The sequence below is a fragment of the Lolium perenne genome, chromosome 4 (genome assembly GCF_019359855.2).
Source record: "Lolium perenne isolate Kyuss_39 chromosome 4, Kyuss_2.0, whole genome shotgun sequence".
Classification (NCBI taxonomy): Eukaryota; Viridiplantae; Streptophyta; class Magnoliopsida; order Poales; family Poaceae; genus Lolium; species Lolium perenne.
Genome location: NC_067247.2, coordinates 48,512,121 through 48,538,279, shown reverse-complemented (window position 1 = coordinate 48,538,279; position 26,159 = coordinate 48,512,121). Strand labels below are relative to the sequence as shown.

The window sequence follows — 26,159 nt, the reverse complement described above, 5'->3', positions numbered from 1 at the left end:
CTAATTCTCTTTTATTATCTTGTTCTAGTCCTCCATAAAATACATGTAAAACATACCAAGGTGGTAGATCATCATGGGGACATTTTTGAACCACACCTTTGAACCTGAGATAGGCTCTCATTAAGCTTTCGCCGCGGCAATTCTTGAATTTTTTTTATAGCCCTTCTTGCTTCCGCGGACTTAACTTTGGAATAGAACCGAAATATAAATTCCTTCATGATTCTCCCAAATATCAATCTTTTCTGCAGTGCAAGTTCTATACCAAGATAATGTAGTGCTGGTTAGAGATTGACTAAACAATTTAAGCTTAAGTTCATCATCGGTGTAGTTTCTCAATTTAATTATCCAACACAACTGAGTAAAAGAATGCAAATGACTATAAGGATGCTCATCAGGATCATCTCCTACAAAACTATTCTCCTTCATAATAGCAATAAAACGTGGATGAATAGAATATTCAATGTCACTTCCATTGGGGAATTCTTTAACGAACCCTCGGTTGAATCTCCTGAGGTACTCAGCTGCATCAAGCTTATTCATAAGCCCGAGAGAAGCCATGGTACTACATGAAACTATCAAAACACTTTATTAAAAACAATAATAGACAAGAAACTCATAACAAAGACCAAAAGCGCTGAGCTCCCCGGCAACAGGGCCAAAAAATAGCTTGATAACTGCAAGAACACAGATCATTTGTAACTAGTTTCAAAATAAGACTATCGAACCACGAGGAGCTACTAGTTAGGGTCTTAGTGCCCCTTGCCACTTTATACCAAAGATTACTTAATAATTATTTTCTAATATCAAAATGCTTAAAGAGGGGTGTTGTAAATGGTTGCAAGTAAACTAAATAAAGCAGTAAAAACATTGAAGAAATGGGTTGAAACTTAATAAGATAATGTGTTCTCAGGGATTATTGGATTCACCTCTAGCACTAGGATTCGTGTTAATTAAGATAAAATATGCGTTTAAGCATGTTGTGTGTGGGAGAGCTCGTAATAAGATGCATCCAGAAAGCCATCGATCATCGCATCTCCAAGTAACCACAACATCTAGCCTTCTCCAAGCCACATATGGACTATTACTATTAAGGGGTATACCCCGCGGTTATCGATATGAGCTTTGTAAATACCTCTTATCCCCTTGTTCATGTGTCAAAGTGCCGATACGGTAATGTCACTTCCCGCCGTTCACTTTACCACACATCAAAGAGTAGTTCCCTCTCAAGACCAATAGGCATATATTACATGGTGCACAACACATATTATCAAGAGAGAAAACTAACACACATTAATACTTAAAACCATAGATCATCTTAGATTCATCTCATATTCATGCTAGAGTTTCTCCATCTCCCCAAGAACTAATAGGACTACTCACACATGAAGACAATCAAGTACATCATCATAATCTTGTGGAAGGAATTAAAGGAATAGAATGAATTCGAATACAAATCCACAATAGCAATCAAGATTACAACTATGGTTGGAGGATGATGATGGCGGAGGTACAGCGCGGTTGATGATGATGAAGGGGATGATGCCTTGTCCTCCAAGGATCCACGTAGCAGTCCGGATCTTATCTTCTCCAAAGTTCCTTCTAGTGATCTAATATGGGGCGATCTTTCTCAGTTTCGCGGAGTTTTGTGTGTCTGATCTCTGAACCATCCGCGGGAGGTGAATGTATTTGATGAGGAGGTACTCCTGGAGGGTGGTACGGGCGGACGGTATGGGCAGGCCTTGCCCGTACCGATGCCCGTTAAATCTACTGGAAGCTATCCTCAAATTTTCCTTTCACCCGGGCGCATTATTAAGTACAAAAGTGATTTCTATAGCATCAAAATGCCGTAAAATAATAGTTTTCATTGATATTTCATTATTGACTTATTATTTCGAGATCCTGTGTAGACAAGCATAAAAGGGCGCGCTAGCGCGGTAAAATACCAAAATCCTACCACTACTCAATGGTATCTTGATAAAATATCAATACAAAAAGATGCTAAAAATGCACTCATCAATCATCCCATCCCCGCGTGCCTTGAGGTCCTCCTTGACCTCCGAACACGGAAAGACGAGAACCCGGCGTTGTTCCTCTAGGTGCGCTGCTGCTACAATAATAAGACCAACCTGCTGGTGTTTGCCTCCACGAGCCTTTCCTCCTACTTTAGGCCTCTCTGGCCTCCTGCTCCAGGTCGCCTGACTGAGCTGCTACCGCTCGCCAGTCTGTTGATCCGTCGTTGCCAACGGATTGGGGGGAGGATGAGGCAGGGATTGGGGGTGAAGGAGAGGAGACACGATTGGGGGAAAGATGAGGTGGCTGATTGGCGGGTGAAGGTGTCCTGGGATTGGGAGGAAGTTTAGGTTTCACCCCGATACCTCACGGGCATATGGGTGAGGCGATACAAACGATAACGAGGTGTTGCCTCTGAATCACACACACACATGGTCCCAAAAGTCATTGACATTTTCAGCCAGCCACCACGATGTGAACCAACAACAACCCACATCCAACGGCTGCAGTCAATTCAGGATATGTAAACGCGTTTGTTTCACCCAATCGGAAGGCGGACGTGTGTGCGTGCGCAAGAGGTGCCTCAACAGCCAGGTAGGCTAGCGCCATTTATAGAAGACATTACTCTTGCATGGCACCATGGACGTAGAAAAGAGGGGGGCGAGGAGAGCTATGCCCCCTACACTGATAATTTTCTTCAGAACAATAGCGACTGCAACTCCTTGCTTACATGATTTTAGCTAGTTTGGCCATCCTCAAAAATAATGTTGCCTCACTTATGCTTCATTCCTGGGTACATCCCTAACGAGCACCAAACTGAGGAAGAAACGACAGGTGCATGCACGTCTATGGCCTCATTCCACAAGTAATTTGACCCATCCGATGATGAAGAGCTAGTCTATATCGGCGTTAAGTCTGAGCACCGTGTAGCACTGCCTCCATAGGTCAGGCCGCTCGTGATTGCAACCTCCATGACGCCATGGCCTCCTTCTGGGGTGATGACACTGGCGATGACAAATGTGACATTGAAGCCTTGCGTGTGGGTGATATCTTTGACGGTCGCATACATGTTATCGGCGACCTAGTCGCCGGACTCGCCTATCTAGAACGCGAAGGACTCGTTGTGAAGCCCCCCTATTCCAGAGTACATATAGGAAACAGACTCTACAAATAAAATTTCCGCTGACCAATCTGACAATCCTGGAGAAGAAAGAAAAAAATTGTGCAAGAATCAACATCTTTTTAGATGAGTTGGCCCATATTATGTAAATGCATCATTTACACACTAGTAGAGAAACCCCCTTTAGTACCGGTTCCAGAGGGCCTTTAGTACGGGTTTTGGAACCGGTACTAAAAATTCAGTACTAAAGCCTCCACCTTTTGTACCGGTTCCTTACGAACCGGTACTAAAGGTGCCTCCACGTGGGCACGGAGGAGTCCGCGGGGCTGGAGACCTTTGGTACCGGTTCGTGTTACGAACCGGTACTAAAAGCTATTTCGTTAATTTGAATTTCTTAATTTCACCGAATAGTAGGTTGCATAACATACAAGAATCTAAAAATATTTTATTTTTTGAATTTTCTATCATTTTCATTTGTATTTTACAAAGCAAAAAAGGCGATCGGGGGGGAGGGGGGGGGGGGGTGGAGGTGCGTGGGGAGCAGGAAAACCTTTCGTACCGGTTCGTGACACGAACCGGTACTAAAGCTACCCTTTAGTACCGCCAACCCTTTAACACCGGTTCGTGACACGAACTGGTACCAAAGGTCCCGCATGAACCGGTACTAAAGGTTGCCGGCGGCCTGGGCAGTGCAACCGGTACTAATGCACCCTTTAGTACCGGTTCGTAAGGAAACCGGTACTAAAGACCTGGATGGAAGTCCCTTTTTCTACTAGTGACAAGATTCAGCCTCTATATGGAAGACGTAGAATATGCTCAAAATTCAAATCGAAAATTACATTTAAATCTTTTTTAGATATATTATTAATATGTATGTTATATTAAAACAAAATTCGCACACATTATCATGATACTCGATATGATATTCCCGACAAGAAAACGATACTAACCTACTATATATCCCGATACTAAAAACCTTGATTCTCGCAACAAATCGGACTGATATATGCGCGCAGTTCTTGTTTTGACAACATGGGGAATGAGAAATAAGCTTATTGGTTTAGATATTCTATCATATACTCCTTCATATTGAATGGGGGTGTACTTCTAGGAGACGAGATGCGGTTGCACCAGCGTCATCGTGCACGCAAATGAGCATATGTGGGTTGTTGCAACTTACATCCAAAAGTGGGCGACGTGCACAAGAAATCCAGAAAAAAATTGTTAGCAGGAAGACTGGACCGCGCCCGCAACAAGCGGCACGCAGGGCGGGACTACCGGCGACAGGTTTGTTCGTTGCGATCCGCCGCCGCTCGCAACAACATAGGAGAAATTCACGTAGCTACCGTGGCTATATATACTACCGAGCACCGCACTCGATCTCCCCCACCACCTCCTCCGCCACCGCCGCCACCACGCACTACTCATCCACCAAACCGATCTGTTCCGTCGTGCAGGATGAAGCTCCCATCGACGGCTTTCCTCGCCTTCGCCCTCCTGCTCCTCCTCAATCTCAATGGTTCGTGTGCCCTGCATGCACGCATACATTTGCATTTCCAGATCGCAGGCACCCAGCGCTTGTTTATGCATCGACTAATTACTGCTCTATTCTCGCATCTTGATTGATCGTGTGCAGTTTGTCGCGTGGAGTCGGCTCGGCCGCAGGGGCTCGGGACAGGGCACCACGCGCCAGGAGAGGGTCACCACCCGCCCGGAGAGGGGCATCACCACGACCACGACCACGACGGGGACGGTGGACACAAGGGCGGGCACAAGCATGACCATAAGCACCATCACCATGACGAGGAGTACGACGGGTACAGCTTCTACGTCTTCGGCGACTCCTTTGCCGACAACGGCAACCTGCCTAGTAAGAATGACCAATGGCCCGAGCTGACGCGCCAGTGGCATGAGCCCTACAGCGCCAACGGCCGCTTCTCCAACAACCAGATGGTTCAATCCGACTTCATCGGTGCGTGCCTGACCAATCTCATCTCTCTCGATCTACTGCCTCGTACAAACTCCTAATTTTTCTTTGATAGATCCATCTTATATTCTTTGTACTTGTTTGTTGCAGCCAACATGCTGGGGCAGTCTGAATCCCCTCCGGCGCACATGGTCACAAGCCACGTCGGCCAGACCGGCATGAACTTCGCCGCCGGTGGCGCTGGCGTTTTTAAGGTGCAACAAGGAGTGACAACCCTCGGCGAGCAGGTCCACGCCTTCCACAAGCTCGTCAAGGCTAAAAAGATCAAGAAAGAGCATCTCGAAGGCAACTCTGTCGCTCTCGTCGCCATCTCCGGCAACGACTACGCCCGCGTCGGTGTTAGAACCAGCGGCTTCTTTGATGTGAGTACTAGCATATACAGCAGCTAGTCCCACTGCATGAGACGGTTGATAAACAGTTTTTCTTTCAATCACGCGCGCGCACTTGCATCTTGCTAATTTTAATTCTTCATGTCTACATACAGATCACCGCCTTCGTAGACAAGGTCACTACGGAGATCCAGACGGTCGTTGCGCGGCTGCAGGAAATCGGTGTGGATAAAGTCATCGTCAACAACCTCTTCCCTGTCGGCTGCGCGCCATCGCAGACAAGACCGAACAACCACACCACTTGCGAGGAGCAGGGCAACCAAGGTGCCTCCCTCCACAACAAATACCTCGGCGACAAGCTGGCCGACAAGGAGGGCGTGCTCGTCCTCGACATCAGCGCCGCCTTCACTGAGATCATCGGGCACCATGGCGATGGCCGCGGTGAGCTGGCACACAAATTTGGGCACAAGCTGACGCCGTGTTGCGAGAGCGTGGACCCCAAGGGTTACTGCGGGCAGCGTGCATATGATGAGTACAACGAGATTTATAGTACATACAGCGTGTGCGACGAGCCCAACGGGTACTTCTTCTGGGACGACATGAACCCGACCCAGGCCGGGTGGGCTGCCGTCATGGGCCAGCTAGAGAGCCCCATCAAGGAGTTCCTAGATCTCGATTAGGTTAGATTCGAATAAGAGTTGCATCGTTTTTTATCCGTTAGATTAGTCTATCTTAGATTCGAAGAAGAGTTTGCATTGTTTTTCATCGTTTTGATTAGCCTAGGCTAGGCAGCTGCCATGTATGTGGTGGCAATACATCTTGTTAGGGTTTTGGAGTTCGAACATCTCGTTCGATCGATACTTGGTGATGAACTAATCGAAAGATCTTGTTATCATCGTCTAATTTTGTCTCTAAAGATTTTTTAGTTTTTATTCTGAACCAGATATCTTGCGATTTTGTCGTGCAATGAAGAACGAGTAACCACAAAACATGTGCAAGAAATTTACTTGGGCGGAAAGCACATAAATGGATGGCAAATTTGAATTTATCGGCGATACCAGATATCCAACTTGCGTCCTAGAAAAAGGCAATCTAAGCAAGAAGGTACAATCCACAAGTAACCATGAATCATCGTTCACACCATAAAATAGATTCCCTTTTTTTTCTTGAACGGCCATAAAACAGAATCCGGGCTCACATGCATTCGACAGCTGAACAAACTGTAATCTTACTTTTAGGAGATTTTTGTCCCGCCCTTTACTCGACAACCACCTCTACCTTATTTTGGCGCAAAGTTTATTTTAGTAGTGCCCTTAACAGCCCCTTTTTTCACAGCTCATCGTATAGTAGGACTTCAGGAGGGCCTCAGCGCGCAGCGACACGACGCCCATGCAGTTGCATTGGCTCTATGTCCGCAACTCCGCATCATCAGGGAATGAATAATTATGAATAAAATTTGCACGATTTGTACGGTACTGCATAGCTGCTGGAAGCAGTATGATGAAATGCCCAATAATTACAATTTATTGATAAGTACAATTCCTCGAGGTCTGGAAATTCTCAATTCAATAAGAAAACAAATCCAATACTGCAATGATATGGATTGCACCATATTTATGTCATTGTCCACATTGAATTGAAAGGCCAGCGGCCGATCTTTAGTTAAGGGGGGGGGGGGGGGGTTGAAATTTTACAATAACTAGATGACACCCCGCGCGTTGCAGCGGAATTGATAACAAACACTTTACTCACAAAAAGAGTTAAAATAAACAAAAATGGGATCCATTTTTATTCATAGCCAATGATTCCCAATTCTGGGCAAAAGGGTATGATATTATGTTGAGTAAAGTAAGGACCTTATTTCTCATCAAGTATTGACAAAAGTTTACACGATAGGTAATACTATTCTTGTGTGGAGAAATGCTGGAGCACATCAAGAAGTTAAACAAATATATTTTTAGAGCTCAAATAATTCTTCGAAACTCATTTGACGGTTACAACTATATTGATGGTACAACAAAATTTGCATGCTACCATTTCCAATGATAAGGACCAAGTTAGTTATTTGGTTCCATTTCTAGCAGCCTAGCACCATGCGGAGTTTTTTTTTGGTTTGTAATGGTAGTTACAAATTGAGCCTAACACAAATTACCGGACTCTTATATACCAACGTACAATGCATGCAGAAGTTTCTAAGCCAGATGAACTCTGCAGACGTGTCCTCAGCTCGGCATATATACTGTCAATAGCAAAGTAGACCTGCATGAAGGCCACTGAAATTGTGTTTCCATCTTTCTCCTGAAATTCAGACTGAAGGCAAAATAAATATCTGGCAGACCAATCCTTAAAACTTACCTAGAAGTGAAAAGAGGGAAATACCGGCGAGAGGGGGCTCACCTGTGCGCAGTGAATTGGATGACCACTACATGCAGGCAGAGAGCCGAACAGCACACCAAATCAAGAAGAGTTCTACAGTTCAACCCATAAATCGTGGTGACAATACAGATGGGGCAGCACATAAAACCTGGGCCGAGAAGGCTTGACAGCGAAGCTCCAAACAGACAGAGTAGTCGATCTAGATAAATTTGAATGAATAAAATACTGTAATTCAGACATATAGATACGACGGCCCATCGGCTATGCTACGCCGTTAAAACCTGCAAAACAAAATATGGACACCAAATAAAACAGTTTTGCACAGAAAGGGAGAGAGAGAGAGTGAGACAGAGAGAGAGGGGGGGGGGGGTGAAGCCGTGGACTGGTTTGGTAGTAGTCTGAATTTCACACCATTAACCGGCTTATATCAGATGTATCAAATACGGAGTAGGGGAAGCTGCATCTCGTCTCTGCTAACAGGGTTCGCATTAATGAGAAGCACGGTAGCTGATTGAGAAGGACGTGCGAGAAAGAGCCGGTCGCGGGGAGGTGGCGCGTGCTGCTGTGGCGAGATTAAGTGGGAGGTATCTAGAGAAAGGAGGAGGAAGAACCAAGGTGTGGCGACGGATGAATATATAGCAGAGAATACGGACAGTCCTCAATCAGTAGAAGCGTTGGGGACAGCGGCGCTCGGCAACCAAAACGCCCCGAACTGAACAGACCATTTTTTGGGTGTGATACATTAAGATTTGGTTGCTGAAGAAATGAAGAGACATCGGTCGAGAAGAAAACCATTTACCACCGGAGCAGCAATTAAAAATGTGTTGTACGGTTAGTGTAGCTTTGCTATACAAAAGTTCACTTTGGTGATGACCAAAACACCAAATCGAGTAGTAATAATAATTGCATGGCTAATGTAGACCAGATGACGTGGCACTATGCTGAGGTGGATAGCTTGCATGTTAAGAGAAATAATCTTAGTGGGTTGCTCCTATTTAATTATTATAGATGTTGTTGCTGGCTCAAGAAATGCATCTCATGATGTAAGAAGGGCCCCCGGCACTATCTCTTGCCGTAAGCTTGTTGGAGATTCATGCTAGCAACTTATGAAACGACCTTCACACCTCTAATCTTAAGTCCATTTGTATCTTGCAGAACACCTCCTAATTTTTCAGTTTTTTCATATCCTCATTTTAGAGTCATAACAGACAACATTTTTTCATATCCCGTAACTTTTCGAAGAACAATTCACAAATTTTTAAAATATCAACAAAACTAACTGAGAAAACAGCTATGAAACAATTAAGAAATACAAATTCTATACAAGTTTTTGACAAGAATCATACATAATTCATATACATATTCGAAGATTATTTAATATTCAAGATTGACAGCAGATATATACAAGATATGTCGAATATTCCAACAATAACTATTTCAAGCAATATTTTCCAAATAGTAGTAAAAAATATTAATCGAATATTTGTTTCATTTTTAGAAGTTTCTTACAATTTCTCATATAAGACTTTTGACAGGATATTCAACAATATATTCATACAAGTTTTATACAGGGTTCTACTAAGAATTATACATAAATCATATAATTATTCCAAAGATTATCAAATCGTCCGTGTTTTATTCAAGGTTTCAGCAGATCCATAAAAGATAGCAGTTCATAACAAGATTATAGACATATCAAGCAAGATTTCACACGTGGAAGTTTATTAAATGATTTTCTCAGGGTTTCTTATCAAGATTATCAAAACGAGCTAGTTTCTTGTCAAGTTAATCAAAGAATCATATACTGCCATATTTTTTAATAGTACACCACAATATTGTTGTTTCATAGGAGATACATCAAGAATTTGTCATGTTTTATAATAGTGTCAGCACATATCAAGAACTGAAAGAACAAAACTAGATCTTGATAGATACCTGAAAGAGTTTAAGTAACATGAAAGAACCATGTCTGAAAAAACAAATTTTCAGAACTTGATCAAGAATCGAACATCCAATTCAAGAAGAAAGCAAAAAACGAAAGGAAAAAATACCAAGGAGGGCGGTGGAGCTCATATCTGAGACGGTGGAGCTCAGAATCATTGGCTACCGGCGGGGAACGATTGTCGGAGGAAGGGGTGAGGCGCCTCACCTCCTGTTGTCCTGCTCAGATTCTACGCTCCTTCCTTCCGCCAGTCATCGTCAATGTAGAGGAGAAGAGCCACCCTCCCGACGTCATGCACATATGCTAGAGGAATACGGGTTGCGGTGCCTCGCCTCCCGCCGTTGGTCGTCGTCGACCGAGACACGAGTTGTAGAGGGTTCTTGATGGGCTAGCTCGAGAAGGTCTACAAGAGGGTGGTGGTGCTGGAGGGCGCAGTGCCCTAACCCGTGGCCTCCCTCGGTGCACCCCCTTGCCGCCCTTGACCTAGTTGATTATGGTTGAGGAGGGATGCATTTGAGGCGGCACTGGGGAGCAGAGTGTTGGCGGCGGGCTCGTGGAGTTTTGTAGGAGGCGGTGCTAGGGCTAGAGCAGAGCGGGGAGTGGGCGTGGGGAACAAAGAATTAGGGTTATATGGGTTCGGGGTCTGAGGTTATCCTCTCCTAGGCTAGATGGGGTTGATTCTAAACTATGTCAGGGGGTTAAATGCAAATGTATCACAGTCTTTGACTTCGTGGACTTTGCAGGAATCTCCAACAAACATGTGACAGAGAGTACCTTACGACATGTGGAAAATCCGCACAATTGCCAGCTCCGAGATGGAGCAGGGTTGGGTATAGGGAACATCGAATAGTGGACATGCCCATGTCAACCGCATGGAACACGCCCATACAACACAGGAAAAAAACTACTAGAACACTCCAGATAACTCAACTCGTGTTATTCGAGCGCCACAACGAAATCTCATCACGGATGGCTTCAAAGACCTCCATATCGTTGTGTGCTATTTTATCGAATACTCTGGAGTTCCTCTCCTTCTAGACCTTCTAGTGGACCAGAATCACCACCGTATCGAAGTCGTGACGGTGGTTCTTTGACGCTCGTTTTCTGAATCGCAACTACCACTTTTCCGTGTTGGCAAAGGTTGTACTAGGGACAAGGAAGTATTCCGCTGCCCAGTCCCGGACATGGTGCCAAAATGCCATGGTGAAGGTGCAATGGAGGAAGACATGGGTGCATGTTTCCAGTGCTCTTAAGCAGAGGATGCAGGAGCCATTGTTAGGCCAACCTCTCCGCGTTATCCGTAGTCAAATGAAGTAATCCCTCCGTCCTGGACAGAGAATGGCCTAGCAATGGCTCCTGCCCAATCCCGGACATGGTTCCAAACCTCCGTGGTGAAGGTGCAATGGACGAAGAGATGGGTGCATGTTTCCGGCGCTCTTAGCCAAAGGAGCAGGAGCTATTGTTAGGCCAACCTCTCAACTCAAGGTTATCTGTAGTCAAAATACTCCCTTTGTCATTGTCCACATTGAAAAACTTTTGTATATAAATTAAGTACTCCTACCGTCCTAAACATAATGCCGAAGAATTACGTAAATTTAATGTATCTAGACATTAATTAGTATATAGATACATTAACTTTAGATAAATCTGCGACATCCTCTTTTCTGAACGGAGGGAGTAATACGTTGGATCCGTTAATTCTGGTTGAAAAGTTAACATTCATCTTAAACCGTAGAAATAGCAAAAACAGAAATTGGAAGTCAATAATATTTTACTAAAATTAATTAATCAACTGGAAATCTGGGTCTAGTGACTATTATATTAGTGTCACATACATGCATTACTTCATGTTATTGTGAACTAGCTGAATGTTCGTGCTTTGCTACAGCACAAAAATATATGAATATATTGGGCAATAAAGTAAAATTGTTTAATTCGAAGGATATTGTAGGATCGCGATTGGTTATAAAATAGTTAGCGAGAAATTGTACCCCTCTTCTACCTCGTCCCTTGCCTTCCCAAGTTACACACTCTACTCGGCCCTTTACCTTCTACCATCCGCTCCTCTCTTATAATTTCCCTACCCAACAAATCATTGCAAATCCATAATGAGTCAAAATTCTCCTCATCACAAGGGCTCACAAAGCTATCATGCTAGGCAAAGTAACAATATACACATATGATTGAAAATAAGAGATAATACACATCATGCAACTTTAAAAATAAGAAAACATACAAAAAAAAATATAACATTGTTCATGTTGACTGAGGGTCGATTAATTGTAGGCTATTACAAATATGTTCATATGTATCTATAGTAGTCTGAGTTCAGCTTGTTCTTGCCGACTGTGCACGAAATGAGGAAAGGTCACATTCCTTTTCTTTTTATCTTACCAGTTAAATTTATATAACCATGCAGTTTAGTTATGAACTTGTTTGGCACCGGGACACAATTTGTTAGGCTGGCTTGGCTCAGAACTTCAGTTTGTTACTCAGTGTGTATGTGTGTGTGTATTATTCCATGATCTTAGGTCTTAGGTGTATATGCTCATGCTGCTTGAAAAAACATTTAAAAGTATTTTAATAATGGAGATAAAATTTTGCGCATGCATGCCATATTTTAGATGTGCACGCCAATTTTCATGGAAACCCTACATGTTTTATGTCCTGAGTAAAAAACATAAAGAAATTTCTTAATAAGAGATATTTGTTAGCACCGAATTTTATCTATTTTAGACACGACACAAATTGTCGTGGTTTTGACCACGGCAGATGCTACGGGGTAGCACATGAGAGGTATGGAGCAAGGCGGCGTTGGAGATTCCGGGAACGAGATTGGCACACGATGTACCCAGGTTCACGTCCCCTCGGTAGAGGATCGCTACGTCCTGCTATAAATCACTATGATCATACTGTCGCCAGCGTTAGGCGACTTGCTTGGTGGTAGCCGCCGGAGGCGGAGGGGGAGATTGTATCTAAGGAGAGATTACATGTATGATGAGATGCCCCTGGTGGCTTTATATAGGCAGCCATCTAGGGTTTAAAGGTATTAGGCCGCTTGGGCCGCTACGCTTCCTTCATGGGCCTGCATGGTCCAGTCGCTCTTGGCTTCAATCGCTCTTGGCTTCAGTCGCTAGGGCGCATGGCCCAGTCGCCCGCCGACTGGAGCTGTCCTGGGCTCTCTTCATCTGGCGTGTGAGCTGGGTGATGGGCCCCATAGGGCGTATCCCCATCAGTAGTCCCCGAGCTCGTCGTGGATTCGGCGCGGGCTTGAGGCAGGGCGCGGAGAGGCTTGGCGATGGGTCGAGGTGAATCGACGACGGGCTCCTGAAACAGAGGAAACAATCGTGAAACATGAGGCGGTCGAAACGAGCCAGTCGGCGTGAACCAGTCGACGTGAACCAGTCGGCGAGAGCCAGTCGGTGTCAGAGCCAGTCGGCGTGGGCTAGTTGGCGAGGGCCAGTCGGTGAGGGCCAGTCGGCGACAACCGGTTGGCGGGTGGCGCTATCGGAAGCGTGCCGAGTCCCCGAGCGGGCGAGTGGCGAGGTCGGGCGACCGGCGAGTGGCGCTGGCGGAAGAGTGCGCGACGGCGGATCCGCACTGGTGAGTCCATGCCGGGCAAGTCGCCGAACTTGTGGTGAGTCGGCGCCGGGCGGAGTTGTTGGAGAACGTGGTGCTGCGGTAGTCTGATTCAACAAGCCGGCTGATGTTGGTCGACATGACACAATCGTAGGTCCGTGTTGCCTTGCGGGTGTATGCGTCCGTGCTGTGTGGTGAAGCCGGCAAAACAGCCAGTCCCATGATGAATTCGTTCTTCATCGACTCCATTGTTCCGAACAGAGGACATGCAAAACAGACAAACATACATGTATTGTGTAGAATCAAATCCGAGTAAAATTAACAATGAAGGAGCTATTAACAGGAGATAGAACGAGATGGATTGAAGTATAGGGAAAACCAATCTGACATCTCCATCATCTCATCTGTGTTGCTCCGCTTGGGCTTGTGGCCTCGATCTGTCTGGCCTTAATGCCACAAGTAGCGGGTTTCCTCATACGCAGTTATATCAAGAAATTAGCATGATGGCAAATCAAATACGTTAGGAGTCTTACTCATGCGATTCTATGTCAGGATCAATGATCAATTTGGCACTGAATTAAATAATGAATAGAGCATGTTACCGATCGGTGTGTTGTTTCCGCGGCCGCGTATAGCGCTAGACGGCTAGAGCATGCGATGATGTAGCATCGAGTCTCACGAGGCCGAGTACCGCTGCCTGGTTTATCACCCAGATTGGATTATCCAGGTATGTGGCCTGCCTGGGCGGGGGCAGCGACGAGGCCGCCGCTGTTGTTGTTTGATCATGAAGAATAGATCCTCCGAGATGTCGCTTCGCTGGAGGTGCGCTCAGCGTATCCAGTAGGTGTAGTCCCCGAGGCTCAAGTCAGCTTCATCGAAGTTGACTTGAATCTCTATTTTCTTGACATCTCGGCGAATCACCCGAGCGAAGCGAGCCGCGAGTGTGGAGATTGGCGAGCCGCGGAGAACAATGACCGGTGAGTCCCCGAGCATGGCGAATGGCGGGCCGCGGAGGCTGGCGACTGGCGAGTCCCCGAGCGTGGCGAGGACGAATCCCGGAGACCGGCGTGTGGCGAGCCGCGGAGGCTGGCGACAGGCGAGTCCCCAAGCGTAGCGAGGACGAATCCCGGAGACCGGCGTCCGGCCAGTCCCCGAGCGTGGCGAAGGTGCAGGCGATGCTGATGGCAAAGATGGCGAGTAGGTCGCTGTGGCGACTAAGTAATTTTATGCATGTCGCTGTGTTTCCCAGTCGCTTAGGCGATCCCGATGAAGGCTACCGCTTGACTGTTTTCCTTGCCGAGCCGGGCGTCCCCGGTCGTAGTACGTAGTCATATAGCGCGAGTAGCAGCCTCATGGGTGGTGTTTATTTGACGCTGTATTTTATAGCGTGCCTCTCGTCGTGGCCCGTGGGGCCAGTCGCGTGGCGACTCCAAAGGGGTTCTTGATTTGGCGTGTTTTCCTTGGCGAGCCGCGGGTCCGTTTTGCGGGGTCCTTGGTCGAAGTACTTAGCCGTTCAAGTCACCTGCCTAAGGTAGAGGAGGGCGATTTGTTTGCCTGATGATTGCGGAGGCGAGTCGCATCTCGTGGCCCGGGAGGCCAGTCGCTTAGCGACCCCAAGGAGGGCTCCGTACTCAGCGTTTTTCCTGGACGCGTTGGGCCGCTGCGGCGACCTCGCTAGCGCAGTACTTAGCTTTTCAGGTCGCTCTGTTCAAGGTAGAGAGGGACATGGGTGCCCGGAGGCAGAGCCGAGCCGGTCATCTTGGCCCGTAAGGCCAGTCGAGCGTGCGACTCCAATGGAGGTCCTTCCCCTGGCGTCGCAGTGGTCGAGCCAGAACTCGCACTACTTAGCCAGTTCGGGCTTCTCTGCCAAAGGTTGATGACGGCAATTGAAATTTCATCCCGAAGGAAGAGGACACCCAGTGGTGAGGTGCGCGGCATGGCGCAGAGCTCTCTTTGGCGACTCGGAGTTGGCGAAGTCGACGCGGCGGACATGGTCTACGCGGCGGACTGGGGCGCGCCGTGGCGCAGTGGACGTAGCGGACACGGGGTCGACGCTGTGGAAGGGGTCGCACGGGGCGAAGTTGGCGCGGCGGAGTCATGCTCAACGCGGCGGACTGAGGCGCGCTGTGGCGCAATAGACGCAGCGGACACGGGGTCGACACGGCGGACGGAGTCGCGCGGCGTTTAGCCGGTGGCATGGCGAACGGCGTCGACGCGGTGGACAAGGTCGACACGGCGGACTGAGTCGCCTTGTGGCGGGTGGCGAGCCCGAGCGACTGGCGCTGTCCGTAGCGCGCCGAGTCCCCGAGCATGGCGGGTGGCGTGGTCGGGCGACTGGCGCTGTCTGAAGCGTGCCGAGTCCCCGATCGTGGCGAATGGCGAGGTCGGGCGACCGGCGAGGAGCGCTGTCTGTAGCGCGTCGAGTCCCCGAGCGTGGCGAGTGGCGAGCTCGGGCGACCGGCGAGTGGCGCTGTCTGGAGCGCGCCAAGTCCCCGAGCGTAGTGGATGGCGAGATCGAGCGACTGGCGCTGTCCGTAGCGCGCCGAGTCCCCGAGCGTGGAGGGTGGCGAGGTCGGGCGACTGGCGCTGTCTGTAGCGCGCCGAGTCCCCGAGCGTGGAGGGTGGCGAGGTCGGGCGACCGGCGCTGTCTCGTAGCGCGCCGAGTCCCCGAGTATAGCCAGTCTGCGCTGGGCGAATCGGCGATAGGCCAACCGACAGCGGGCGAAGTCCCCGAGTATGGCGGGTATATGAAATTGCCAGTCTCCAGAGCGCCAACCATCGTATACGTCCGGGTTGTTTGTGCATGCATTCACAGTAAATAAAGATACCATTAGTAGATAAATAGTCCAAACAAATTTGAGTGGAGAGAAATTGTTGGAGAGCATTGGATGATGAAAGAGCAGCTGGTCGGGTCAAACCAAGCCGTTTGGGACAACGTAAGGTCCCTGGCGGCGACGTTGCCGCGGCTTATCTCCATAGCTTAATTCTCCGACGGTTTATGTTCATTAAAACAAGCCAAGTAAATAGTTAGATCGGTGTGGGTAAATGCTAGATATTTTTATAACTGATTCAAACAGGCATTGCCAAGCGTTTAGCGATTAATCTAGCTGCTGTGCTGGTTGCATATGTTAGCAGTCCCAATCTACTAGACATATATGTATACGAATTAAAGCGTACAGGAGGGATGTTACCAATTTGATGCGCTTCAGCTTTTATAGAGATCACGAATAAAATATACCAAGCAGCTTTCTCCCGTCTCCGGCGCGGCCGTACCGATGGAGCGTCCGGCCTAGCGAGCTGACGGAGTCGCCACCGTACCGATGGATCAACTCGTTGAGTGGAGCATACACATTGAAAACAGTCAATGAATTAGATCTAATCTAGGTGTAATAAAATAATCAACTGACTATGTGAACAAGGAGAGAGATGATCAGATTGAGAACAAGCAAGTGCGTGTATGTTTGCCCTATCCCAGGACGCTCCACGATAGCCAACTGGCGCTCTTCATCGTGAGTCGTTCGATCTAGGAGCGCAGCCCGCGTCAATCCCCGCCGTTCGTCCACTCCCAGTTCCCCTCAACGCGGGGTAAAACCCTAGCCCCGAGCCGCCGCCAGCCTCATTCTCTTCCTCGTTTGTTCCTCTCTCCCACGGCTCGAGTTGTTGTCCTCCTTCCATTTTGATGCCACCCCGACCTGCCTCCATGGAACGCCCCACCTCTCCTCCTCCATCCTTCTCCCTCGATGAGCTCGCACTACCCCCTCGCTCTGCCTCTCCTTCGTGCTCGGTGGGCAGAACACACGTGGCTGTGGCGGTAAGCTAAGCTTCGTCTGTAGCAGCTCTGAGTTTCTTTCTCTTTTACTTCTTCCTTTGAATATCCCGTTTCTCTTGTTTCCAGACCAGTGGAGGAGAACAACTAACCAACTAGAAAAGCAGCAGGACCGGCAGCGACAAATATTCCTTCACGGCACCGCAGCAGTCAGGTGATTCCCCAAATCTCATCTCCTAGAATAACGTCTTTTCTCCGAATTTTCCATTTCAGCGTTCGATCTGTTTTTCTTTGTTTTCCCCTCTCCTCAATTCTTTACACAACCTGATTTGTGCATCGTTTCAGCAGGATCAGAAGGTTGTTTTACTTGATGGAGGTGCACACCGTTCAGACTTCAGAGTATGCAGACAAGACAAGCAATGAACTTCAATTTTATTTTCCCACTTTGGTGCTCCAGTGAGCATGATAAGTTGTGTTTAGCCTGCTACGTCCTGGGTACAGTGTGTACAGGAAATTAATCTTTAGACTGACTGATTTCACACAAATAATTGATGCAAAAAATCTTTGGCATATAATTTTTGTGTTAGGGTCATCTACATGTTTGTTGTTATGCTTCATACAGCTGAATCTATTTGCTTGATGTTTTTTTGACTGCCTACACATGCTCATAGACAGCGCACGTCACTGGCGAGCAAATGCAATCGTGGCCCATGGGTGCACTTGGGTGGTCATTGTGGTGAGCTCTCTGTCTCTCCCTCTTATTCAATTTTGTTTTCAGCCATGGCTTAAGTGACATTTAGTTGTTAATTAGAATTTATGATTGATTTGTGACTTTGTTAGAGCGTTTTTCCCTCCTGGCGGTATAATTAGACAGCCTGAGTAATCACGCAAAATATTTTGTCGCTTATGATGTCGTTGAATCTTTTTTGCTTGCTTAACCGTACAAACAAATAATTGTCCAGAATCTCTAAAATACTGAAATGTGTGGCATCATCACTTTGTAGAACTTCAAGTTTGGTTCACTTTGTAGGTTGGCTGCGGAGCATCAGTGAAGTGTAAAATTTCCAGATAAGACAATAGATAATGAGCTATCTTCAGAAATCTGTAGAAAAGCAATATCTGAGCTCGAAGAAACCAATTGGCATGAACGGATAAAATTTAAAACTAGGTAAGATGATGGTTCCATTTGTTTTTATGTCCGATGCAAAAAAAAAGTGAACCAATCAGGATACACCTTGGATTTCATATTTCATTCACTGTATCATATTCCACATGTTGCCATAGGCATTCATGCATTGGCCGTCCGTGTAAGGAGTATCATACGCCTCATACACTGTCTGAATTTGTTAAAAAAACATCTACTTACACAGATGATGTTCACAAACTCGACCTCATGATTTCTCTGTTTCTAGACCTAGCTGAAACTTGATGAGATCCGCATGACAGAAACTGTATGTGTAGCAAAGTTTGGATGAGAATGTTCAATTAGTTGGAATTCAGGTGGCTCCCTATGTGGGAATTGAGGTAATTAATTTAAAAGATTTACATGTTATTTTCATGAAAATTTTTGGTCAAATATTTTCTCTATTTGCATACTGTTCTAGGACTGTCTGCTTTATTTGCTTCCCACAATAAATAAATTTGTTAACCTGCCACCATGAAATTTTTGTTCTGGTAAGAATCTAACCGGCCTTTTGTTCTTTTGCAGGTGATCAGAAGTTCATGAAAATTTTAAGAAATGGGTTTGGATGATGTAAGCTTCCCTGTTCATTGCCAACCCACCTGATCCTCCAGAAATGATTACAGACCAGACAAGGTATTCTTACATACTATTTTCTTGCAACGTACAATCTACCTGTCTTATTTTGCTTCTTCAGTTCTTCTTGAACAATCATGTTGATCATGGTCCACGTTTTCTATTATAGCTCATAATTAGGGGTAACAATAAATAGGTCAGGGTACTATGACTTTATAGTGGTAGCATTTTCCTTTTTCTGCATTTGAAGGAATGCATACAATGTTATTATTCCATAACTTCTTGATTCATACGACACAAAGAACAAAATTTAGATATGGCCAAAGATCATCCTAGGAGTGGTGGGGCACTCCAAATTGTTTTGAGTTCATCTAATTGCTTATTGACCGGGGTTTCTTCAAACATTTTGCTTCTGTTCATACATCGATTCTGGGATAATCAGGTCTGGAGAAACTAACTTCTGCACCACTATTAACTCTGTTAAATTTGCGCGTCTACTCCTATATATCTAATAATGCCAAGATTGTCTTGTCATGTCCATCAGATACTTGACATAGTTCCAATCGCGTGTGTACGTCTTCCTTAAATGGCTTTTTTCGAAGAAGCTCAGGTAAATTATTGTTCATGTGAGAACGGTGTAGGTACATTGGTGCACTGCTCTGCTGCTCTAAACATTTTTTATTCTTCCATTGACAGAATGCCATATATAGTATAGGTACATTGGTACAACGACATTCCTTCCAATTTATTGTAATTCTTGCTACGATATGTATTAGCAGTATTGTTAAAAGATTATATGATAATCTATTTCAGAGAGACTCTAATGCATACTAATGATACATTTTTCATCTTAGGGTGTATCCATAGCATTTATCTCCATTGTAGAAAATGTTTGGGGTAGTTACATTCCTGAGTATTTAGAGATAAATAAGACGCTGCAAGATTGTTGCCTCTACCACATATAGGTTATGAACACTAGGACAATTGGATGGTAGAGGTCAGACCAGAGTATAATGAAGTTTCTAAAAAGAAAAGGAATGTGAGCTCCTACCTGCTTCATCATAAAATTCCCTTGTACTAACTTTCTTAAGTTAGTCTTGCACCATATTCATTTTCTACAATGCCTTTCGGCCTTCTCTTTTTTAGGTTGGAGATAGATTTGATGTATCTTCCATCTCTCCATAGTCTGCCAACGAGTGTCGTATTTGGGGCGATGATTAGCCCTTCATAAGTCTAATTATTCTAGGTAATAGGATGAAGCAAGGATCTATGTTCACCATGGTGCCATACATAATTTAGCACCGCATTTCATTATTTTTATGTAAGGTACTTCATCTTTCATGATGCGCAGACTTGAGTTGAATTACCTTCTTGGGCTGAAAAAACCACATTGTTCTATTATTGAAGAATGTTATGTGAACTGAATGAACTTGTTTTCCTCTATTGCTCATTATGTTTTAATATCCGCATTGAGTTGGGTTCAACTCTCTTTTGCATTCTAATTTCTGTTAGAAAGGGTTACACCTATTTTTGAGATTAAACAAAACTTTTGCACATGCTTATCGTCATGTTAGTTATTTATATAGCCCATTTAGGATGAATTATTTCATTGATGAAGCTATTATCATGCTTATTGCCTACTCATTTTATTATTATTTCGGTCGTAATTAGAGATCAAACCATTTACAGAGGCCTTTCTCTTTTCCCTTTTTTGGCAGAATTAATCGATGATGATAGGATGACATGACAGTTTCCTGGTAAGACGACCATGCGGATTTGCATGCCAAGGTCCAAGACATGTACCTCCCATGACTTGATGAAGCATCTGACTGAGAGCTTTCACATCGAAGACTGGACAGGAGCAGCATGCCAACAGGAAAATTGTGTACAAAGAGAACTGCGACGGTCCCTCAGAAGAATTGATCGAAGCATACGGCAAAAAGGAACCAACAGAAAATGAAATTGGACAGTGATTGGGATGATGAGGTTGGGCTGCTACCGTATGGCAAGGAGGACGGTTTTCTGGTACCAGGTACTACTTAAGGTAGATTTAGATTAATCCACGTTCATTAAAAAGACTCCAGCTAAGCTGTGTGTAGCTGTGTAGGGGTGTATATGGGTGTATGAGTTGTAACCTAGCCACTAGAAGAAAAATCATGGACAGGGGATGTAACATGTAACGTTTGCTTTTCCTACAGCCTGATTGACTATTGCTTTTCCCGTAACCTGTATTTTTTCGTATTGACGAGGCATTTGGGCAGCGTTTGGGGTAGGAGTGGTGAAAAAACAAACAAACATACTATAAAATAAAATATGACTGCTATTGGGACGGGATTGGACAGCCACCGTACGGTGAGGAGGCGCCCCATGGGGCGCCCCAACCACTAGTGGATATAAATCGTGCATGTTTGCTCTGCAGGGAACAAGTTCATGCAGAGGCACGGAACCAGTAACCTTTTCTCCTCACAACGCGAAGTCTTGCGTGCAGGTCGAACGGACTCGCCGCCGTGCTATGAACTGCACATGAAGGCCGTACGTCCGCGGCGACTGTAGCGACGGGCGGCTGCACTGCTAGATTAGATCTAATAACATGAACGATAAATTCCATACCGCTGCGCGTGAGGTTGAATTGGATGATTCGACCACATGAGATCGATATGCTTGTTGATGACGAGGGATCCCGCCCGGATCACCACTCCAAGCGCCGCATGCCCCACGGTGGGCGCCACTGTCGTGGTTTTGACCACGGCAGATGCTACGGGGTAGCACATGAGAGGTATGGAGCAAGGCGGCATTGGAGATTCCGGGAACGAGATTGGCACACGATGTACCCAGGTTCACGTCCCCTCGGTGGAGGATCGCTACGTCCTGCTATAAATCACTATGATCATACTGTCGCCAGCGTTAGGCGACTTGCTTGGTGGTAGCCGCCGGAGGCGGAGGGGGAGATTGTATCTAAGGAGAGATTACATGTATGATGAGATGCCCCTGGTGGCTTTATATAGGCAGCCATCTAGGGTTTACAGGTATTAGGCCGCTTGGGCCGCTACGCTTCCTTCATGGGCCTGCATGGTCCAGTCGCTCTTGGCTTCAATCGCTCTTGGCTTCAGTCGCTAGGGCGCATGGCCCAGTCGCCCGCCGACTGGAGCTGTCCTGGGCTCTCTTCATCTGGCGAGTGAGCTGGGTGATGGGCCCCCTAGAGCGTATCCCCATCACAAATAGTATCGATTTTTTGTGAAATGACTTTGCAAGCACATAGAACGTTGAGATTATTGTGCAATATTTTTTTATCAGAACTTTTTGATATTGCAAAACCCATTTAAAACTTATTTTACAAAAACAGGAGTATCTACTCCCAGGTGCAAAAACGTCTTGTCGGTTCAAGATATCTTATTACATTTTTTTGAAGAGGGTGATACAAATTTGCAACCACCAAGCCTGTGTATCAACAGTCTAGTATCAAAGTAAAAGCTTTAACATTTTATTTTCCTCACATTGAATTTTGTTATACTACCTCCATCATAAAGGTTAAGGCCTATATTTTTTCAGAAAGTTAAACGAAGTAAAGTTTAATCAAACTTTTAGAAGAATTTATGAACAAATATGATATTTTGTAGATACCATATGAAATACATTTCATTATCTATCTAATGATATTGAATTTATACTTTTCATGTTAATGATTTTTTATAAAAACTTAGTCAAACTTAACATAATTTGACTTTCTGAAGAAAAAAAAAAGGCCTTAAGACTTGGATGGAGGTAGTATTGCATACACAAGTAGTAACTCAATCGAGTACATCAGACAAAGTACCTCCGCAGGCAGGTGTGGTAGTCCTACCATAATTCAGGTTTAAATAAGCAGTAACATGCATGTAGGGAATAGTGAGAGTAATTGATTTGTCATCATATAAGAAGCCGATCTTCGAGCAATGCCTTCGCCTAGGGGAATTAATACTTAACGCCTCGATAATCCTCTTAGAGCATCTCTACCGGTGACCCTCAAATAATAGCCGGCAACACACATGCTGGCTACATAGCCGGCCACCGATGCTGGCTATTTTTTTTGGATTTCCCACACCGGTTGTGCCCCAAATCAACTCCCAAGAGAAAAAAAAGTGAGTGTGATGGGTGTGCTAGGCCATGAGAGAGAATGGAAATCCGACGTGGAGTTGTTGTGCCAGTCGTGCCGGCGCCCCCGATAGCCTACCTTCCCATAGGGTTCCTTTGGGGGTCCGCTATTTTGTTGGGCTCGGGATGACGTGGATTTTTATTGGGAGCACCGAAGCAGTTTTTCTCTCTAAAATCCCCAAATCGTTGCTGGCTACGATTTAGAGCTCACCGGTGGATATGCTCTTATATTGGTTTTAGCATACATAAATAGGTGGGGTGTTAAAAGTGTTGCTTTTTGTGATTCTAAGGAAATTATACAATACTTATTTCCTTGTAATCCTTATGCACAAATTATTTGGTGCATGATATTCTTCAGTTATAATATATAATATACTGCAACCAGCTAATATTACTAATATGTTTGGTAATTGTTTAAATGGGTTAGAGAAGAATGACAAAGCTAGGATATACACTGGTGTTTCCGTTTTTTGTTGGTCCATTTGAACATCCAGGAATGACATTACTCTTAACAAACACAACGGTACTAATTTTTTACAGGTTATTCGACGAACTCCTCATTTGATTCAAACTTGGGCCTACCTTCTCCTGGTGGATCAGTAGAACCTGTGATTGCAACCGGCTGTTGGCGGTTACTCATGACTTTTATTTTTAGGCTACTGGATGGTGGCATATTAGTAGACTTCAAAATGGATAGCTTCGCATTACTTTTCATTTTTTGTTGGTTGATACATGTTTCAACCTTATTTGATCATTGATATAAAACTTTGAATTCCTGAAATAAAATGAAAATGTCGTGTGAATCTATTGATGCATATGATCTCGCCATTTCGAAAGAAAAAAAAAGATATGATCCGATTATTTTCTATGTTAAACACAGTATTAGCATGCATCTTCTTTTGCGTTGGAAGTTCTATCATGCATCAGATGCGCTCTTCATCCAATTGTATGAAATAGAAGTTGTATGACTACACTGACAATATGTAGCTATAAGAGTTGTCCCGCTAGTATAAATTCAAAGGGATTCTCCATATTCAATCCATATGTTGGTCACATCGACATTGATTATTAAAAAGTAAGATAGCACGCATGATTATTTCCACCTTATTCAATATAGTCAATAGTGTATGAGATATTGGAGTATACCAAAACAGAAGGTTTTGGTTTCCGGTTGGATATACATGGGAGTCGTATGGTGCAGCAATAGCACTGCCTATGCATGCAGGCAGGGCGGGCCGTTGCGATTGAGGAGGAGCAGGAGGAGGAATCCGAGGAAAACGATTGTTGCGGTGACCTTCATCATGATCGGTGAGAGAGACATTCGCGTAGTGCGTGAATGAATAGCATAATCTATGAATGTATAGTTGAGGTACGTGCCTGGTACTGCTACATACACACGCGATGCGAACAACCGGCGGTTTGTCTCGCCGGCCATCCCCGCCCTCCCTCACGGTGGTTGCCGCCTGTACCGATCGAGCGCGAGAGGCGGCGTTCCGCGTGGGACTGTGCGATTCGGAAGCTTCCGTCGGACAAGTCGCATAAGTTAGTTGCATGGAGGATTTTTGTACTCATCGTTCACTGTTGCACCCAACAGACAAGGCAGAGAGTGAACGATGCCAGCCGGTTCGAGGGATCCCATGTCAGGCCTTCCATGTGGAATATGCGTCAGGTTTCCAGTGGTATGAACTTTGTTTCCTGCGTAATTCGTCGGTTCGATCCAGCAGAAAAGGTGATTCCATGAGAACTGGGTGGAGATTGATTCGCTCTAGAAAAAAAATTCATGTCCAACACACCACTGTATTTTGTTTGTAACACATTACTACTCTCTCCGTTCAAAAAAATAGTGTTTTAATTTTTTTGATACAGATGTATCTATAAGAAAAATGCATGTAGATACATTTGTATCTAGATAAAAGAGACTTTTTTTTAACGGAGATCGCATGTTTCAACGGCTAGGTTTCACGGCATTGACACTCACCAACAGTTACTTGACCTCACCACCATGCACGGTTTACTTCACAAGTTTCGGGTACCATCTTGAGAACTTCATTATACTCCGATTTTGCCACAGTGTTTCTTGCTCCATTAGAGGAAGATATTCACAACCTAGCTAGCATTCTCAATACACTTGGATAAGTCACCGGTCTTTGCACTAACCTTTAACACAGCTCTGTAATTTATGTTAGTTCTGCCACGTCAACTTAGATAACATCTTTGAAGTTCTTCTGGTGGCGTGGGTATCCTTTCCGATCAAATACCTTGGGCTGCTAGTCTCGATTTGACTACTTTGAAGAGTACATTTTCAGCACCTTGATGATAAAATGGCGGGAAAATTTCCACTTGGAATGGAAAATTTATAAGCACGGCCGGCTGCACCGCCCTAGTCAAATTTGTTCTCTTTTTGCAAGGGATTTACCGCTTAACCCCTCTCAATATCCTCCCAAATGTCACATATAAGATGAAAAATATTGAGAGAGATTTCCTTTGGTCGGTTACCGACAAGGTCACGGGAGGGAAATGCAAAGTAATTGAATTGGGAAACATTATGTCGTCCCATGTCCCTTGGGGGCCTTGTGTTCTAAACATTGAGAAAAAATGTCGGGCCCTTAGGTTGAGATGGTTGTGGTTTGAATGGAAGGACCGCGGTTTTTTTTTTTGGATTGGTATGGGTACCCTTGCTTGGAGGGAAATGCAAATTAATTGAATTGGGAAACATTATGTCGTCCCATGTCCCTTGGGGGCCTTGTGTTCTAAACATTGAGAAAAAATGTCGGGCCCTAAGGTTGAGATGGTTGTGGTTTGAATGGAAGGACCGCGGTTTTTTTTTGGATTGGTATGGGTCACCCTTGCTTGGAGGTGGACGTGGACCTTTTCTACGCCACAACCACAATCACAACTGAAATGAGGAAAAGGACGTCTTTTTGGAATGCCCTTGGCTAAATGGGTCCAGGCCTAAATAGGGGTGGACACAAAGCTCAAAACTCGAGGCTCGGCTCGGGCTCGACAAGGCCTGGCTCGGGCTCGACTCGGCTCGAAGGTTGGGCAAGCCAAGCCTAAACCTTCCGGACAAGGCTTGAGGCTCGACAAGCCTGCTCGATAAGGCTCGCAAGCCGGCTCGAAGGCTCGATGTAACTAAAGAAATAGTCATAAGCTTTGCTAAAAC

General features: G+C 45.4%; 1 protein-coding gene and 1 long non-coding RNA gene across 14 annotated transcripts; both read left to right on the top strand.

The window, feature by feature from the left end:
• Positions 1 to 4,588: 4,588 nt before the first annotated feature.
• LOC127346754 (GDSL esterase/lipase At3g09930-like) lies at positions 4,589 to 6,349 on the top strand. Its single transcript, XM_051373023.2, has 4 exons — positions 4,589 to 4,649; positions 4,767 to 5,102; positions 5,208 to 5,479; positions 5,602 to 6,349. The coding sequence occupies exons 1-4, from the start codon at positions 4,589 to 4,591 to the stop codon at positions 6,124 to 6,126; spliced, it is 1,194 nt and encodes a 397-aa protein (XP_051228983.1). The 3' UTR covers positions 6,127 to 6,349.
• Positions 6,350 to 16,783: 10,434 nt separating this feature from the next.
• Positions 16,784 to 21,085, top strand: LOC127292426 (uncharacterized). Of its 13 annotated transcripts, none has more exons than XR_007845148.1 (8): positions 16,784 to 17,154; positions 17,239 to 17,323; positions 17,458 to 17,845; positions 18,140 to 18,277; positions 18,522 to 18,633; positions 18,818 to 19,307; positions 19,410 to 19,475; positions 20,012 to 21,085. It is a non-coding gene; the product is annotated as an uncharacterized lncRNA (long non-coding RNA). The 13 variants fall into 13 exon arrangements; XR_007845147.1 differs by having other exon boundaries at positions 18,818 to 19,475; positions 20,012 to 20,111; positions 20,584 to 21,085; XR_007845143.1 differs by having other exon boundaries at positions 17,458 to 17,508; positions 17,781 to 17,845; positions 18,818 to 21,085.
• The last annotated feature ends 5,074 nt before the right edge of the window (positions 21,086 to 26,159 follow it).

Excerpts from the sequence above, each read along its gene's own strand:
- LOC127346754 (XM_051373023.2), top strand. The coding sequence starts at position 4,589 with ATGAAGCTCCCATCGACGGCTTTCCTCGCCTTCGCCCTCCTGCTCCTC. Across the intron at positions 4,650-4,766 it reads GCTCCTCCTCAATCTCAATG|TTTGTCGCGTGGAGTCGGCT; the intron begins GTTCGTGTGCCC and ends GATCGTGTGCAG. Across the intron at positions 5,103-5,207 it reads GGTTCAATCCGACTTCATCG|CCAACATGCTGGGGCAGTCT; the intron begins GTGCGTGCCTGA and ends TGTTTGTTGCAG.